This window comes from Erinaceus europaeus, chromosome 20 (assembly GCF_950295315.1).
Source record: "Erinaceus europaeus chromosome 20, mEriEur2.1, whole genome shotgun sequence".
Lineage (NCBI taxonomy): Eukaryota > Metazoa > Chordata > Mammalia > Eulipotyphla > Erinaceidae > Erinaceus > Erinaceus europaeus.
In genome coordinates, this window is record NC_080181.1 from 50,497,210 (window position 1) to 50,515,125 (window position 17,916).

A 17,916-nucleotide genomic window follows, 5' to 3' on the forward strand; every position below is an offset into this window, starting at 1 on the left:
TTCAGAGTTAAATACTGAACTTAAATGTACTTAATGAACATGTTTGATACATACCATAACAAGCCCAAAACTTGTCCATTGTTATGTAATTTTAAATTTCAGTTTGTTGCATCCAATAGCATACAGATTCAATTCATGAATAAAAAGTTAACAAAATTGCTGGCCAGTTAGTCTTGGGACACTAAGTCAAGGGCACAACATTAGATGCTAAATCCTAGTGCCAATTGTTCCCATAAAGGAAAAACAGGGGTAGCTCAGACCTCAGCTACTATCATTCAAACTGTTTGACATCAGACTTAATATAGCAGTCCACATAATTTAGAAACTAGGATCAAGAATGGGGGGGGGGGAGGTCCTAACATTACAAGTTGAACGTGATATTCCCCACAGGAGAATATAGCAGATACTGAACTAATTCTGAACTTCACCTTAGTCCAAAGGGCTAAATGTGCTCAGACAAAAATACATTTTCTTTGTACAAATCCTTAGCCTAGACCAGGCTGCCTGAAGGGCTCTCAGTGCAGAGATGCCGACACCACCTGGTTGAAACAATTATTTGCATATTTCTGCCATCATTCAACCCTCCTTTTTTTTTTTAATTTCCTATTAAGGACTCTTCAATATGAACCTCAGAACAACATTCAGTAACTCGACTTTGCACTGAAATGGTATAACAGAAACGATTTTTAGTCACCCAAAATAATTTTCCAACTTGTCTGCCTCTGTAAAGTCCTTTACACTGGAAAACCCCAGCTGCAAATCTAAGTTTAGGCCTATTTTCAAAATTTTCCACTGCTTTTTTCTTCATGTGGCTTTTGGCAAGTGACTTAACTTTCAAGTTCTCTGCTCCCTCAATCCATAAAACATGAGAAATATTCCTGTCTGACAGTTATGTAAAACTAATTAATTACCATGGTTTGGAGACTCTGGTTTTAGAAATAAAAACCACCCCAAATTACCAAGATTAAAAATTAAATGAGATTTGTATCAGCAAAACAAAATGATTGATCTTTAAAGATAGTTAAAAATGCCATTACTCTGGTTCAAAAGCAAATCACTTTCAATACTTTGGATAGTTAATTTTGGAAAAATAAAAGCAAAAAATAGGGCAGTATCTGATACCACTTTTGGTATTAAAAGCAAGAGAAAGCAAAGGTATCTAATTTTGAAAATACTCTTAGTAATCTCAAATATTTTAATCTGATGACAAATTACACATTTTTTAATTTTGAAATTATTTAGTTATCATTATCCTGCTCTCTGAAATATAGTAGCTTATTTTCAAACTGAAATTAAACTATACATTCAGCTCTATTATTTAGTGAGCTTTCTCTAGTTCTAATCACTACATTAAATTGTGTTAAGCATTCAAATATATGTTAATTGACTGTATCTATACAATGATTCAGTTTTTAGGGACACTCTTGACAGAATTAGGTGGATTAAGAATAAATTAATCCTATTTTTGTAAGCTTTAGAGTTTTGTATGAATTTCTCATCATTTAGTATAGCTTTCTCCTGAAGGAATGGACAGCACTTACCTTGCTTTTATACCTCTGATCTCCCAGTTTTAACTGGACAAACATCTCTGTCATGCTTCCTCCTGAAACATTCTTTCCTTCCAATAAAGTTATACTTATAATCCCATTCCACAGTTGGTTCTTCTTCAAGGACTCTGAGAGCCGGAGGTTTCGGATCAAAGAGGACTAAAGTAATGGAGAGAGATGACATATAAACTTGCTGTTAGTTCTTGAGTGTGACTTTAATGATGAGAGAAATTCCAGCTCTTAATATCTGATTATATGTAGTACTCCCTGCCTAGTGAATAGGTTCTTCTACATAGTTCTGCAAGCATTTGATCTGTTATATGACGCCTTCTCTAGCACTGGGCTTGAAATAATGTAGAGAAGGCCGAACATGAACACCCCTGCATGTTCTTTGGTAGGAATCCTGCAGTGAGGCCTTTAGTTCTCTTCAGTCAAAAGGGGAGAATGCACAGATGCAACCACAGATATACGGTGGAATGGCTTAGCAGAGAAACAAACTAGAAAAAAATATCCCTCTAAGCATTTGGAAATAATAGTTTTGAATTTATCCTTCACACTTGAATCTGTCCCCACTCCCTTTTCTTCCTGGGGCTACAACTAAAATGGCCAGAATCACTTTGGGAATCACAACTCCAGACAGTCTGTAATCAGCTAGTCAGTCAAATGAACTTTGCAGATCTGGGGTCAAAGGATATGTAAAGCATACAGCTCAGTGCACAGAACCAGAAAAAGTTCAGTAATTTTTTTTTATTATTTATTTATTGGGGAATTAATGTTTTACATTCGACAGTAACTCTTAACTTACTCTTCTCTACTTTTCTTTACTATATACCTCATGCAAATACACACACACACACACACACACACACACACACACACACACACCTCTTAAACAGCACATAAAAAAAGGCAAACAACCCCCATTATTAAATTACAGAGATGATAAGCACACTTTATTTATTTTTAATTTTCATTATGTAAATTTCCAAACGTAGAAAAGGTACAGCTAGTTGTATAATAAATGGCTTATATGCTTATTCACCAGCTTTAGTGGCTCAGCTCTGATTTCTCTCTCCCTTTGATATTTTTGTCTGACAGAACTATTTTAAAGCAAAAATCCATATTTGTTTTTACACAACCACTGCTATGAACACATGCGACTGAAGTAACCATGATTTCCTTAATATTGTTAAATACCCAGCACGGATTCACATTTCCCTAATGGGCTCCACAATGTCTCTTTATGGATAGTCTGTCTGGGTGAGAATCCCCACACACCGCAGTTGGTTGGTGGAGATCATTTACATTCTCCGTTCAGTAAGTAAAATAGCACTAGCTCAAACTGCTTCATTTGAAGGAGAATAAATGGACTGAACAGTGTACATGGCGTCAAGTATCATAGCAAAGCAATGATTTCTAACAGCATATATTCATTCCTGTCAGCTGCTCCATATATCTTTGAGATCACTTAGATATCAATTTGCTTGGACACCAGTTAGTTACAATTTATCCCAACAAATGGCATGTCACTACCATGGTAATTACATACTGGCTTACCTCATCCCACACATATCACCCTACTGCTACTGATAATGATGCAAACATGCCATTTGATCATTTTATGACAATATTAAACAAGATGCATTTAAAGAAACTACATTACTCTCAAACTTCACAACTAATGCTACTTTTCTCTTAAAATGGATACATGCATGCATGCATATACTATACACACAGGTGTTGGAACAAAACTGGGAAGGTAGATGGGGTAAGTATTCATTTTAAGAAGAAAAATAGTTTCTTTTCCTTTAAACAATTTTTTTTTTTGCCATGAGGGTTATTGTTGGGGGTTGGTGCCAACACTATTAATCCACTGTTCCTGGTAGCCATTTCTTTCTTTTTTCTTTTCATTTTATTTGATAGGGCAGAGAGAAAGTAAGAGGGAGGGGTTGATGGAGAGGGAAAGAGAAAGATACCTGCAGACCTATATGTGGGGAGTGGGGGCTTGAACCTGGGCCCTTTTGCATAGTAATGGATGTGGTGCCTCCTCCCAGCCCAGGAAAACTTTTTTTTTTAATTTCTTTATTGTCGGAGTAACATTTTACAGTCAACAGTAAATACAATAGTTTATACATACACAACATTTCTAGTTCCTCACATAACAAATACAACCCCCAGTAGGTCCTCTGTCATCCTATTCCAGAACCTGAACTCTCTCCCATCCCACCCCATAGTCTTTTACTTTGGTGCAATACACCAACTCCAGTCCAAAGGAAAACATTTTCTAAAGAACATGAATTCTTGTTTCACTTCTATTCGCAGCCGGGTGGTGAAAAGAATATATTCAGTGAGGAAGGTTTAAGAAATTATCAAATCTAAGTAATTTTAGTTTGTTAGCACAAACTGTCCCGGTGTAGAGACAGAAAGATACATGTGAGTTTCCATATCTACAGGTGTACGTGCAGATGTTGATGTAAATCTCCCTAATGTATTTTCTATTCTTTATCAAGTAGACAGGCTGAAAAGTATCTCTGAAACAACAATGTGATTTTGAGTCATATATCCTGCTGAGATTTCCTTTCTTATTTTCTTTCCCTTCTGAAAGTCTGCCTTGCCAACCAACGAGCTAAAACATGGCCTGTCCCATGGCCATGCTTCAAAGTTCCGACAGATATATTCCTCCCTAAACACCACAACTATTTCAAAATCCTTTTTATAAAGAAGGGAGTAATGTCCACAAGGGATCAAAGGGCATCCTACAGTCTGGCAATTGCCTAAGAAAAATGGCCGTGCTTCCATGAAATATGCCCTAAAATAATGTTGCGGCTTGGTATGTCCTAATTTCAAATTGGATGTTTATCTTGGAAAGGCTTCTATCTAGCTTGTCCATAAAACAGCCCCACTTAGCTCGATGAGCTCTGTGAAAATGGAATCCAAAGCTGGTTATTAAGAGGGCCTGGAGATAGGTTCCATATGGCGGAACAGCATGGGAGGGCAAGGCTAGGGCCGCCATCAGGCAAGGCTTGGCTGGAGCTCCTGATCTATCCACGGACACTCGTTGCATTACACCAGAACATCTGGATTATTGCTTGTAATGTCCCTGGGAAATATCCACTTTCCATCAAAGCCTTTATCTATCTCAGTCCAACTTTGAACATTTCAGTATTTAACGCAGTTACGTTTGATGTGATGGACTTGCTCTTTGCTGTCCAAGTTTTTTTTTTTTAATTCCTGTCCTCAAGGCAGGATAGAAAAAATATATATATATGGCAAGCTTCATAGGGAGAAAAGAACATGAGACCTTTACTCTACTTATTTCACTGTGAAAAGCTCTGCATCACCCAGCCTAAGTTTAAGTATACATTAAATTTCAGCTGTGAGCGACATCATCTGGGAGATGTACATGTGCTTTCAAAAAATTTCATAACTACTTTAACGTTTTCTTTTCCATCCTTGAGACTTGAGAGGAGCAGTCAAAGTGGAATCTGTTGCACCACTTTGAATGGACAGTGCACAGAGCATCCTCTCTGTTCTGTCCAAACTCTTTCTTTCGACCCACAATAAATCCACTCTGCATGCCCTCTGTTCACTCAATAGCTCTGGTTTTCATGCCTGCACACAACCCTAAAAGTGAGATCCATCATCTTAATGCAGCTGGAAATGTGAGAGGAAAGAGGGAAATGACCCATCAGAAGACGCACCCACTTCACCTGATCTGAAACAAACATCTAGGGAGAGAGCAAAGTTCCTGGGACCTGACCCTATTTTCTCAGCAGACATAAGAGATGAAATAGAGTTCTTAAGGATTCTGTTCTTTTGCTCCTTCCTCCAAAAAGATCAGAACCTTTGACTGTTGTCTTTATGAATTCATTCACAGGCATGCTGTTCCTGAGCCCCTCAGTAAGTAACTCCACGTCTATTTTTCTAAACAGGAAGTTCACTTTCATGAGAACCACACACATTAGTTATTAACAGTGACAATAAGCTGTGCTGTTTAACTGCAGAACAGAATGACTTTAATAAAAACTGAAACCATTTCAAAAACAATTTACTTCCAGGTCACAATAATTCCACAAAGAAGTAAGGAAGGGGAGAAAAAGGATGAGGCTGTAAGTAGCACATTTACATTTTTGGCTCATTTCTGATAAGTAGAGAATCCTCAGAAAATGTCAAATTAGTGTCTACTCTCTCGGAAAATGAATAGATAGTCATTTCTGGGACATACAAATTGAATGAAAACTTGGAACCATGCCTTGCCAAGTGGCATGCTGGGAAGATGTCTGTGTGGACTCCAGGACCTATTTCCTTGGCAAGGTTACACAGGCAAATTCTGGGATGATGAAAATGTCACCTTGGTGGCTCCTGTCTACTCTGGGCCATGAAGAGGAGCAGAAAAATCAGGAATAAAAATTATCCAGAGGGTCTGAGAGATAGAAGAAAGGTTTATGCAACAGATACATGCTGGGGGGCCAGCAAGCACAGGCATAAGGAACCCAGTTCAAGCCCTCAGCTCCCCACCTGCAGGGGGGTGGGGTTGCTCCACAAGCGGTGAAGCATGTCTGCAGGTGTCTTTCTCTCCCCCTTCTCTCTTCCCCTCCTCTCTTTATTTCTCTCTGTCCTATTCAGTAACAATATCAGCAATAACAACAAAAAGGGCAACAAAAATGGGAAAAATGGCCTCCAGGAGCAGTAGATTCGTAGTGCAGGCACCAAGCCCCAACAACAACCCTGGAGGGCAAAAAAAAAAAAAAAAAAAAAAAAAAGATTCATGCTGGGATTGAGCCTGGGCTTGGAGGTCCAAAATTCAATCTCCAGCAACACCATAAGCCAGAGTCAAGCTATAGTAAAAACATATAAAAATTAATAATGGGAGTTAGGTGCTAGCGCAGTGGGTTAAGTGCAGGTGGCACAAAGCGCAAGGACCAGTATAAGGATCCTGGTTTGAGCCCCCGGCTCCCCACCTGCAGGGGAGTCACTTCACAGGCTGTGAAGCAGGTCTGCAGGTGTCTGTATCTTTCTCTCCCTCTCTGTCTTCCCCTCCTATCTCCATTTCTGTCTGTCTTATCCAACAACAATAATAACTATAACAATAAAACAAGGGCAACAAAAGGGAATAAATAATTTTTTTTAATTAGTAATAAGCCAGAAAGATGGAAAAAGCATCTCTGAACTGGGAACACAGACTGCAATCATTAAAGGCTGTGTTCAATTCAGTGTGTCATATTCCACAACTGACTATCTTGACCAACATTATAGGGTAATAATTCAAAGTACTCTCTTGGCTATAACAAAACATCTGCAGAGAGGTTGCTTCACAAGCAGTGAAGCAGGTCTGAAGGTATCTATCATTCTTTCCCCTTCTCTCAGTTTCTCCCTGTCCTATAAAAAAAAAAAAAAAAGGAAAAGTAGAGGCAAAATTGTGAAGTGCTAAATATTTCTCCATCATCTCAGTTACAGACACACACGTAAGTTTCCTGTGATGTCAGTGCATCGAATGACTTGTTTTTCTCAAGTCATTCTGTGAAAGTAGGTGATTCCCTGGAAATAAATGCATATACACAAAGTTAACTAGCTTTCTAAGAAAAATGAATAGTCAAACAAGATTCCAACTGTGTTGCCCACAGCTCTGAAAAGCTAAGAGAGAACAGTCTGTGGAAGGCTTTGCTGAGATAGTCCTTCCCAGCTTTCAACATGTCAGACAACGGCTCCTCGCCAGCAGCTTTGCTAGCACCCCACATGCAAATCCATACACTCAGGGAACAACCTTCTAGAAAAGAATCTACTTGGCAGCCACTTTCTGTCATCCGAGGAAGAACTTGTAGACATAAATTCTCCTAAAACTACACCACAAAAGAAAAATTCTTTGCTTAAGGACATAATGAAAACCTTCTACATTTTCCACATGTACATTGAAGGTGAGATTTATATCTACAGATGAAAAGTGTATCAAAGCTCCAAGGACATGAATAATCCGTGTGGACAAAGACTTCATTACATTAAATTCAATATGTCTAGGTTATCAGGACATATAATGATTTAATGTCTATACTTAAAAAATCAAATTTAGGTAAGAAAAGATAAACTGATAAAGGCTATAAATGCCCAAAGAGCCTTAGATATGAAGGCCAAATGGACGCTTCCTTTAATCTACTATCTTTAAAAATGAAGAAAGACTGGAGATGTAGTTCAGTGGTAGAACACATGCTTAACATGTATGGGGCCTGGATCCAATCAATACCCAGCAACATAAGAGAAATGAAGGTCATGTGATTCAATAAGAGTTTCTTGTTTTGTGGTCAGGAAAATAGTGCAACAGCAGGTCACAGGACTTAACATACCTGAGGACCCAGAGGTCCCAGATACAATCCCCAGCAGTGCTATTTACTACACTTGAGAGGTGATCTGGTTTCTCCACCTTATAATACATAAATCTAAATAAAAATACTTTCTTTTTCCCTGGTCTCTAAAGAGCTCAATGTTTAAAGCTATGCCCATATGCAATGATATCTTCATTGACCAATGCTTTCCTGCTGGCTTTCATGTCTGTGTTTTGGTTTTAATTTCCATTTTTTTAGATTAAAATACTATGTTTATGAGAGAGGGGTGAAGGGAAAAAGAGGGAGAGGGATAGGGAGAGAAAGGAATGGTGAGATAGGAAAAGGGAGGGGGAGGGAGGAGAGAGGGGTGGGGGGGAAGGAATGGTGAGATAGGAAGAAGAGGGGGGAGGAAGGGAGAGGAAGAGGGACTGAGACCAAAGCATCCTTACGTTCTGGCATATGTAGTGTCAGAGATAGTACCTGAAATGCAAGTTGACTTAACTTGGAACTGGACCTCATACCTTAGAGTACTGTACTACTGAGATATCTCCCCATTCCTCTGCTTTACTTTTCTTTCTTAATCTCTCTCTCTCTCTCTCTCTCTCTCTGTTTCTCTCTCTCTCTCTCTTTCTTTACTGCCAACAGGATTATCACTGATGCTTGGTGCTAGGACTATGAATTCACTGTTCCACATGGCCCTTTATTTATTTATTTATTCTTATTTCTCATTTGATAGGATAGAGAGAAATTGAGAGGAGAGGGGAAAATAGAGGGATAAAGGTAAGACACCTGCAGACCTGCTTCACTACCCCTTGTAGGTAAGGAACAGGGACTCAAAGGCAGGTCCTTGCAATAGTCTTTGCACTAAGTACTATGAGCACTTAACCAGGTGCACCACCACCTGGCCCCTTTTCCATGTTTCCCCTTCACTGAAGGTTCTTCAAGATCATCCTCATGCAGGACAGAAACAGAGTAAAGCTACTAAAGGAAAGCCTCCCCAAACATGAAAGCTGAGGTCTGCTGAGGTCCTGCAGACTCCAAGGAGTTACCACTCCTTTAACTACCTAGATCAATGAAACTGGAGGACTTATCCAGAATTTTTTTTTTTTAACTAGAAACAAACTGACTGAGAAAGTATGTGGCATGGGAAACATCTAGTTACAGAGCACCTGGTTTTGGGAAGAGATAATGTAGTGGTTATGTAAAATATCTTTCATGCCTGAGGTACCAAAGGTCCCAGGCTTAATCCCCAGGACCACGTTAAACCTGAGCTTAGAGGTGGTCAGGCGGGGGGGGGGGGGATTAAATTATCTGGTATTCATCATTGAGGCTTATCTCCTTACATGTTGAGCCTCTTCCTGTCTCCTTGACATCCTAGGCCCCATCCCACCCCTCAAATCAGGATAGAGACCCTGGCTTTTCTTCACTGTTCTTGGAATCTAAATCTATATAGTTTTCCATGACTTACTTTGAGGAATTTGTTATTTTCTCCAATGAATCTGCCTTATGTTCATTTGACTGTTCCACCTGCCTGAGAAGAACCCAGAGAGGGTGGGGGAGACTATTCCTCAGACTATCGAGAGACTATCTCTCCAGCAGGAAGGCACAGAGTGGAAAGCACGATTTACTCACTTTCAGGTTCTTGCAGGGGTGGGACTGACACTCAAGTGGTGTCACCTCCATATCATCCATCACAACATCCAGGCCCTCACTGCCTCTGCCTCACAGCAGCTGGCCCTCGATGCTCCTGGTCCATGATCCAGGTTCACTGGCATCTCTATCATTGTCTCTTTTTCCGCCCAGCAACCTAAGTCACAGCTGGGTCCACAGCAACAGTTCTCAAACATAAACATGAGTGGGCTTCAGGAACCCCAAGTGATTCCTTAAGAGCTTTTTGGATCCCATCTGTGGTAGTCTGATACAGGAGCTAAGAATGTGCATTTTCTTTTCTTTTCTTTTTTTTTAAACCATTTTTACTGGGAGTGTAATGGTTTAGAGTACAGTTGACACATGGATACAATTTCTCATCTCCCTGTGAGAAGTTTCTGCAGAACACTCTCTCCCCAACTTAGTTTCTTTTCCCTTATCATGAGAAAGTACATTTCTAGCACAGTATCCAGATGGTGTTGCGACTTCTGGTTTAGACTCCATCATAGACATTCATTTGCTTGGAGTCTGATGCTATGTGAGTGGTATGAGCCTTGTCAGCTAGCACATCAGGTTATACTGTCAAGTCTCAACTTACTTCCTCCTCCTTCTAGAAGTTGGTCCCCCACCCCCAACCCCAGAAGTGAGGGCAATCTCTAGAGGTTATTTCTCCTGGTCAGTGCTGATCTAGACTGCACGAATAACAAGGCAACAGAAGCACTGGGTTGAGACATTCAGCAGTTGGCCCATGTTTTGTCACAGCAGATAGCAAAAGACAGACAGACAGACAGACAGACAAAAACACAAAGATGTGTGTGTGTGTGTGTGTGTGTGTGTTGAGAATACATGGATAGACTGATAGAGATTACAGACAGATAGTAGCTAGACTATAAATAGATTAGAGTTGAAGAGTTGTATGGATGGGTGAAGAAATAAAGAAGTAAAATAAAAAGAGGGAGAAAAAAAGGATTGAGGAAAGGGTAGACAGAATATAGATTGAGCTTCTTCACATATACTTTGACTGTCCTTGTCCAACTTAAGTTCTCCTACAATGAACTAGGCTTGTGGCAAGATACCTGACAGCAGCTAATTACGTCAAAACAGCCACCAGAGTCCAAACCCTTGGCATAATGCTAACACTGCAGCCATGCTGCCTGCCAAGTGCTTGCACCTGCTTTGGGGTTAAGTGAGTCAGTCTTTGCCAAGTATTCAGAAGCCAATTGACACTGTCCATCTGTGTGACTGATTCAAAGGAAATACATACCCACAAGACTTTGCTGAGACCTCCCAGATTTCACTCACTAGACTAGGAAGCTAACTCAGGAACCCACAAACAGCTCTGAAGTGGCAATACAGCCAGCTCACCTCATGGCAAGAAATCACGCTCCCACAACTGGCCATCATACCCAAACAGGGCCCTGTCACCAGGATTATAGGACTATTATTCAGAAGACAGACAACTCTAAGAGGCAGAGGCAGAGGCAGAGGCAGAGGCAGAGGAAGAGAGACTGCTCTTGAGGCTGGGTGGTGGCACACCTGGCTGAGTGCACACATCACAGTGCACAAGGACCTGGGTTAGAGTCCCCAGTCCCCACCTCCCTGGGAAAGTATCACAAGTAGTTAGTTAAACAGCACTATAGGTCTCTCTCTCCCTCTCTATCTTCCTCGTCTCTGATGTTTTCTCTCTGTCTCTATCCAATAAATAATATAAGTAAATAAAAATATTTTTTTTTAAAAAAAGAAACATTGATCTCTGTAGAGGAATGATCGGAAGGTTTTAAAACCCACTGCATTGGGCTGAGGAGATAGAAAAATGGTTATGCAAAAGACTCTTGAACCCGAGGCTCCTAGGTCTAAGGTTCAATACCCAGCACCACCATGAGCCAGAGCTGAGCAGTGCTCTGGCATGCCTATCTATCTATCTATCTATCTATCTATCTATCTATCTATCTACCTACCTACCTATCATCTCCTAGTTAAAGCAAAACAAGTAAAATATAAAAATAAAATAAAACGCAGACAATAAAGACATTTTCCTTAGAAGCTGCCTGCCCACCTGAGCTCTGAGTGTCAGATAAACAGGAACAGAGCAGACTGAACAAAGGACAAAAGACAAGAGTGGAATGGGGAAAATAGACAGGAAGGACATGACCTCAAAACATAGATACTGCATCATACAATCCATGATTCTTGCAAAGTAAACCTACTAAAAAGAGACTGAAGTAAAGTCAAGGAGCAAGAAGATAGCCCAGTGGTAGAGGACAGAGCTTACAGGCCTTAGACTCCATGTTTGATCCCGGGCATTGAAATACCTCAGAGTTCAGAGATACTTCAGTCTTTCTCACATATACATATATTTCTCGAATATATACATATTTCTTGCATATACAAAAATAAATGAGGGAGTCGGTCGGTAGCGCAGCGGGTTAAGCACAGGTGGTGCAAAGTGCAAAGACTGGCGTAAGGATCATAGTCTGCAGGGGAGTAAGGATCCCAGACTCCACCTGCAGGGGAGTCACTTCACAAGCGGTGAAGCAGGTCTACAGGTGTCTATCTTTCTCTTCCCCCTGTCTTCACCTCCTCTCTCCATTTCTCTCTGTCCTACCCAACAACAGCAACAACAATAAAAAAACAAAGGCAACAAAAGGGAATAAATAAATATTTAAAAAATAATAAAAAAATAAATGAGGGAGTCAGGCGGTGGCACAGTGTAAGCGCAGGGCAAAGCACAAGGGCCAGCGTAAGGAGCCCAGTTCAAGCCCCCGGCTCCCCACCTGCAGGGGAGTCGCTTCACAAGCAGTGAAGCAGGTCTGCAAGTGCTGTCTTTCCCCCTCTCTGTCTTCCCCTCCTCTCTCTATTTCTCTCTATCTTATCCAACAACAACACCAATAACCACAACAATGTTAAACAACAAGGACAACAAAAAAGGGAATATAAATATTAAACAAGTAAATAAATGAAACAATATATAGAGAGCATGTATCCCACAGAAGTCAGCTGCTGCCAAAACAGAGGAATAAATATGAGAGAATATTAGGCCAAGTGGGTACAGAATTGTCATCATTAGTCAATGGATTTCATACAGGGGAAACAAAAAGCACCTTACTATAGAATATGTCTCTGACCTTAGACAGACTCTACCTCTTACTTTCTTATTTTTTTATTGTTGCTGTAGTTATTATTGTTGTTGTTATCATCATTGTTGAATAGGACAGAGAGAAATGGAGACAGGCGGGGAAGAAAGAAAAGGTGAGAGAAAGATAGACACCTGCAGACCTGCTTCACTGCTTGTGAAGCAACTCCCCTGCATGTGGGGAGCCAGGGCCTCAAATCAGGATCCTTATGCTGCATCTTGTGCTTCACGCCATGTACCTCTTACTTTCAATAGGTGACAATGGAACGTATTCAATCTAAACTAGAAGGTCAACTGGCAGAGTAGGTAAGTATAAAAAAGAAAATTTTTTGTAGTCCAGGAAGTAGTGGAGAGGGTACAGAGCCCGATTTGCAAGCTTGAAGTTCCAAATTCAATCTCTGGCATCACATATGCCAGAGTGATATTTTGATTATCTCTTTCTTTTGTTAAAAAATATTTTTAAAAGTATAGGTATTTACCTTAGTGCAAATTCACCTAAAATAAAAGAAATCTACAACCAAAGGAATATTATAGTCAAAGCGTGTGTGTGTGTGTGTGTGTGTGTGTGTGTGTGTGTGTGTGTGTGTGTGTGTGTGTGTGTGTGTATTTCTAAATACAACTAGTGATTTGTCACTTACATTTCTTTTTTCACCTTTGGGTACCCCTCCCATGTAAAGACAGGTGACTGGTGGTAATCCTCCATCTCTAAGAGTGTTATATACATTAGAAAGACAGAAGTGGGGGATTGGGCAGTAGTGCAGTGGGTTAAGCACAAGTGGCGCTAAGCACAAAGACCTGCATAAGGACCCCAGTTCAAGCCCCCGGGTCTCCACCTGCAGGGGAGTCACTTCACAGGCGGTGAAGCAGGTCTGCAGGTGTCTATTTTTCTCTCCCCCTCTCTGTCTTCCCCTCCTCTCTCCATTTCTCTCTGTCCTATCCAACAACAACAACATCAATAACAAAACAAAACCAAAAAAAAGAGAGAAGTGAAGTTTGGAAATAGGCCTGCTCACAGAAAAAAAAATATATATACATGGCAGTAAATATTCACAGAAGAAACAGAAGGTTAACAGAGCCAGGCAAGCTCTATTAAACCAAAATCTCAAATCTCATATTTAAGTGCTTATCAGAAATCTGGAGAGAAAGCACAGCAGTAAATGACCTGAAGATATGATGTCCAAAGTTCAAACCCAGGCACTGTATACGCCAGATGATGCTTTGGTATTTTGTGTCATGTCTCTCTCTCTTAGTAAATCCGAATAATAATAATAAAGTCTTCAGAAATGAAATGATGAAATGCTTATCAGAAGGTAACCGTAGATTTGAGTAAAACTGAAACTTACTTCAAAACACTGTCTCCATGTTTACAGTATTAAAATCATGAGGGGCACTTCAAGAAGAGTCCACAAACATTGCCATTCTGGATTTCTTTGAATGAAGCTAAAATATACACTTGTAGTTTTAAGAAGTAATTAGTTCAATAAGGTTAATTTATTATGAGAATAAGATTGAGATTTTTTAAAAGTCAGTGATATTTTGCAGGTAATATGCTACTAAATACTAATGAAATTACAGATATCCACAACTAAGTAAAGTTCATGTAAAACTTCTGCTAATTTTTACTGATTTTATACCTATAAATTTCCATTTATATAATATGGAAATCTAAAAGAGAAATGTATAGTTAAAGCCACCAAGAAAGGTTGGTCAGGGTATTTTAATTACACTCACAGAAAATTAATCACAGCATCTGAAAATTTTCCATGGCTCATTTTCATATTGTGAATTAGAAACTTTTCTCTCTCAAACTGCTAATTTAAAGTGGTGAAAAAGTAAACCTCACAGTGGAAATTCTTCATCATGATCTAAACTGTTTCTCAAATACTATCATGATTAGCTTTTCTGTGTGCTTCTGTGATCTAAGGTTTTATTAAGCATAAATACTGGGACTGGGCATTTATTAAGCCCTTGAGTTCAGCATGTTGAAGTCTGGACTCTAGGAACTACCACAATAGGGGGAAAAGAAGAGAGCAATGCAGGGAAAGAGGACTGCAGCACAGACATAAATACTGCTCTCCCGAACGCCCTGTTTCTTTTTCTGGTTTTGATATCTTTATCCAGCCCGTCAACATTTCGTCTCTCCCTCTTCATTCCTGTGCCCATTCTTCCGTAACCTCTCCTGTCCACCCTCGACTCCAATATTCCCCAAGCTCACAATTTTTCTTCCCAGCCTTTATGTTCTTGCACAAACTGCCAGAGCTCTTCCACAGGCCGAAGCTCCCTAACTAAAGATGGTTATTGATGTTTGGGACCAGTGTTTTAGTGCGGCAGCAAAATCAATAAAGGAGAAAATACTGCTTTGTCAGGTTTCACCAAAGCATGCCGGGAAACTTTACGGCTTCCAATGGTTACAGAAACCCTTAATACTGGGGAGTGATATTCCAACTCCCTCTGTGGTGAGAAATGATGTTCTTCTACCCTCTAGTGACTATAAAGGAATAAGACAAAAGTTCGAGGAATTTTTGAGACAGTTTCACTAGATTATTTATGGTCACCTAACTTTATTTCTGAAAAGAACCAGAGTCTTGGGAATCCTGTGGACTGGTAAGGTAACAAAGCATCTTATTATTTTTAAGTGTTCAAAAATTCATGCCAAAATGTACCTTGTACTAAGAGTCAGAACGTGGACTTCTTTAGATTTCAAAATGCAAGATTTGGTGAGTGTGTCCTCCTGAAAGACTATTGTTATTCACGTTACAATTCTTTCTCCTTGCCACCCACTCCTTACACACACTATCTTACAAACTTTTTCAGTCTCCTTATTTTGTGGGAAGTACACAAGCGAAGGACAATGAGGTCAGAAATCAGAGGATGTGTGTGTGAATATATGTGTGTAAACAGCAGCATGCACAGAGCTTATCAACATGTGCACACATACACACACACACACACACACACACACACGCATACATACACCAAGGCCACCATCTATGGTGGTTAGTTTAAAATATAACAGACTTATTAAATTATACTGTACATATTTGCTTGGGCTTGTTTATTTCTATAGTAATTTTGGCCTATATCACTTAAGTTGCAAGTTGTTAAATTCAATGACCTCATAAATTAATAAAATGTTCCCATCTTTGTATACTTGGACCTGTTACATACTGGACAGCAGTGTTTAATTACTAAGAAAGACACCAACAAGTGGAAGAATCACCAGTACTTCACAAAGAATAGATACTCAACATAAGGCACAATAAGTGGCTTTGCAGAAGTATAAATGAGATTCCTAAATATTGTACATGCTCACTTCAATTAACCATGGCATTGCCCCTATAACACCAAAATCGGTTGCTTTCTAGTAGTAAATACCATCCTCAAGGATTAAGCCTAACTGCACTACACTCCAAATAAACCCAGCCTAATGAAGTGTAACGTTCTAGCACAGCCAGTACATATGAAATGTCACTACTAAAACAAGTAGAAGTTCAAACCTTGTTTCCATTTTATTCATAAGAGCTGTAAAGGGGAAATAAATGCTAATATATGCAAGGGATGGATAATATTAATTACACATTTGTCTTTACTAGAAGAACTTTTAATCAAAATACTTAAAGGGAAAGAATAACTAGCTTTACCTTGCTGGAACTTAAATGTTTCCGATTTGACCAACGCTAAGGATAGTGATTGCATCCATGGAACGGAGGGAAAATAGAGAAAAGGAAGAAAGAGAAATAGTATTGTTAGCAATATAGTTACATTGTTATGTTACATTATAGCACTAGTTAGTTAGTGTAAACGACACTCAAATGACTAACAGCCAGAAAACAGTTAGGAACAAAACAATCACCTTGCTATTACGTTACATTATTTTCTCAAATTACTCAATAGTGAGAAAACAAGAGCATAAGAATAGTGCTCAATCCTTAGAAGTGCACTTAATGTTTTCAATTGCTCTGAAGCACTATGGTTTTACTTCTAAAATCAAAGTAAAAAAGTATATTTCTCCTACTAGAATATTCAGATAGTATTATGACAGTGTCTAAAAGTATTATGACAGTGTCTAAGAAATGTTCAATCAAGGACAAATACTAATTCCTGTTTAAATTTCCATAGTCTTAAATATTAGAAAAAAATAATTCTCTTTACCTTCACTGATTAAATCTCAGTATTTAATATAATCACAGGCAAAGTGTGAGTCATTCCTGAACTATTAAGAAAAAAATAAAGCAGTAAGGGAAGAAAGGGGAAAAATCCAGGACAGGGTGAAACTTCACCGCTGCTCTCTTTTGATCTCTCATTTGTCATGCTGAGGCTGCTAAAGTTTGGCAACAACTAAAAGTCTCTCATCGCAAAAGCCTCTCATTATTCCTGCTAGTGTCCAGCTCTGCAAAGCTCTACTCTTGGCTAGTTAACCAGCTAACTGAATGTTAAAACTTGGATAAACGTGGGATTTTGAAACTCAATTATGAATCTAATTGAGCAGATCACATGTACTACTATGCTTAAGGAAAACATACCTTTAGGCAAATGACACAGCCACTTACTTTACCAGTATGTCTTCCCAATAAATTAGAAACCAGAAAAGAGATAGTCTATAGGGAAAATAGGTTCATATCAATGACCAACAAATGGGAACAGAAATAACTGGAAAACAATTTTTAAAAGGCACTTCTTTCCATGAAACTGAATTCAATATTCAACATATGACAAAGAGTTGAAGATACGATTTGTGTATTATATTCAGTTACTTTCTTGATTACTTCCAGTAACAAATCAATAACTATTCTTACTCAAAACAACTACTAAAATTAATTACTATCTTCTACAAAGACAAGGCCATTTTGAGCCTTTTGATATAATTCATTTGATTTTCATACTTAGCACAAATGACAGAGAAAATGAATAAAAGAGTTAAAATTTATTACTACTGCCTGTTTGCTACAGTACTAAGAAGCACAATATATTGAATATATTACATGATAAATATTGCACTTGATAAGCTCAATACTCATAGTCCTGTAAAATACTTTTTTATACCCCCATTTCACAAATGAGGAAATTACAACTGAGAGAAATAATTCAGTGTATTTGATCTGATTACTTGATTTTTCAAAATTAGAAAATAGTGGAGATATAAATTCTGGTGATCTGATAACAGAACCTGTAATTCTAACTATAATCTTATCTTTGTCCACAAAAAAGGGGGGGAAAGAAGCATTTAGCAGACTTGTTCAGTTTCTAGCTGTACCATATTTCTCATTGTGCT

The 17,916-nt window shown here is 39.0% G+C and overlaps 1 protein-coding gene across 6 annotated transcripts in view; it reads right to left on the minus strand.

Moving 5' to 3' along the window:
- The window catches only part of MCTP2 (multiple C2 and transmembrane domain containing 2), a 228,140-nt gene that overhangs the window by 122,277 nt on the left and 87,947 nt on the right, over positions 1-17,916 (minus strand). For all 6 annotated transcript variants that reach the window (XR_009546603.1, XM_060179344.1, XM_007518040.3 and 3 more), the window contains 2 exons: positions 16,286-16,321; positions 1,542-1,706 (listed from right to left, as the gene is read on the minus strand). Coding sequence is in view for 4 of the 6 variants with exons in the window: in XM_060179344.1 (XP_060035327.1) it covers positions 1,542-1,706; positions 16,286-16,321 (201 nt within the window). In the remaining 2 variants the exon portion in view is untranslated. The remainder of the gene's footprint in view (positions 1-1,541; positions 1,707-16,285; positions 16,322-17,916) is intronic.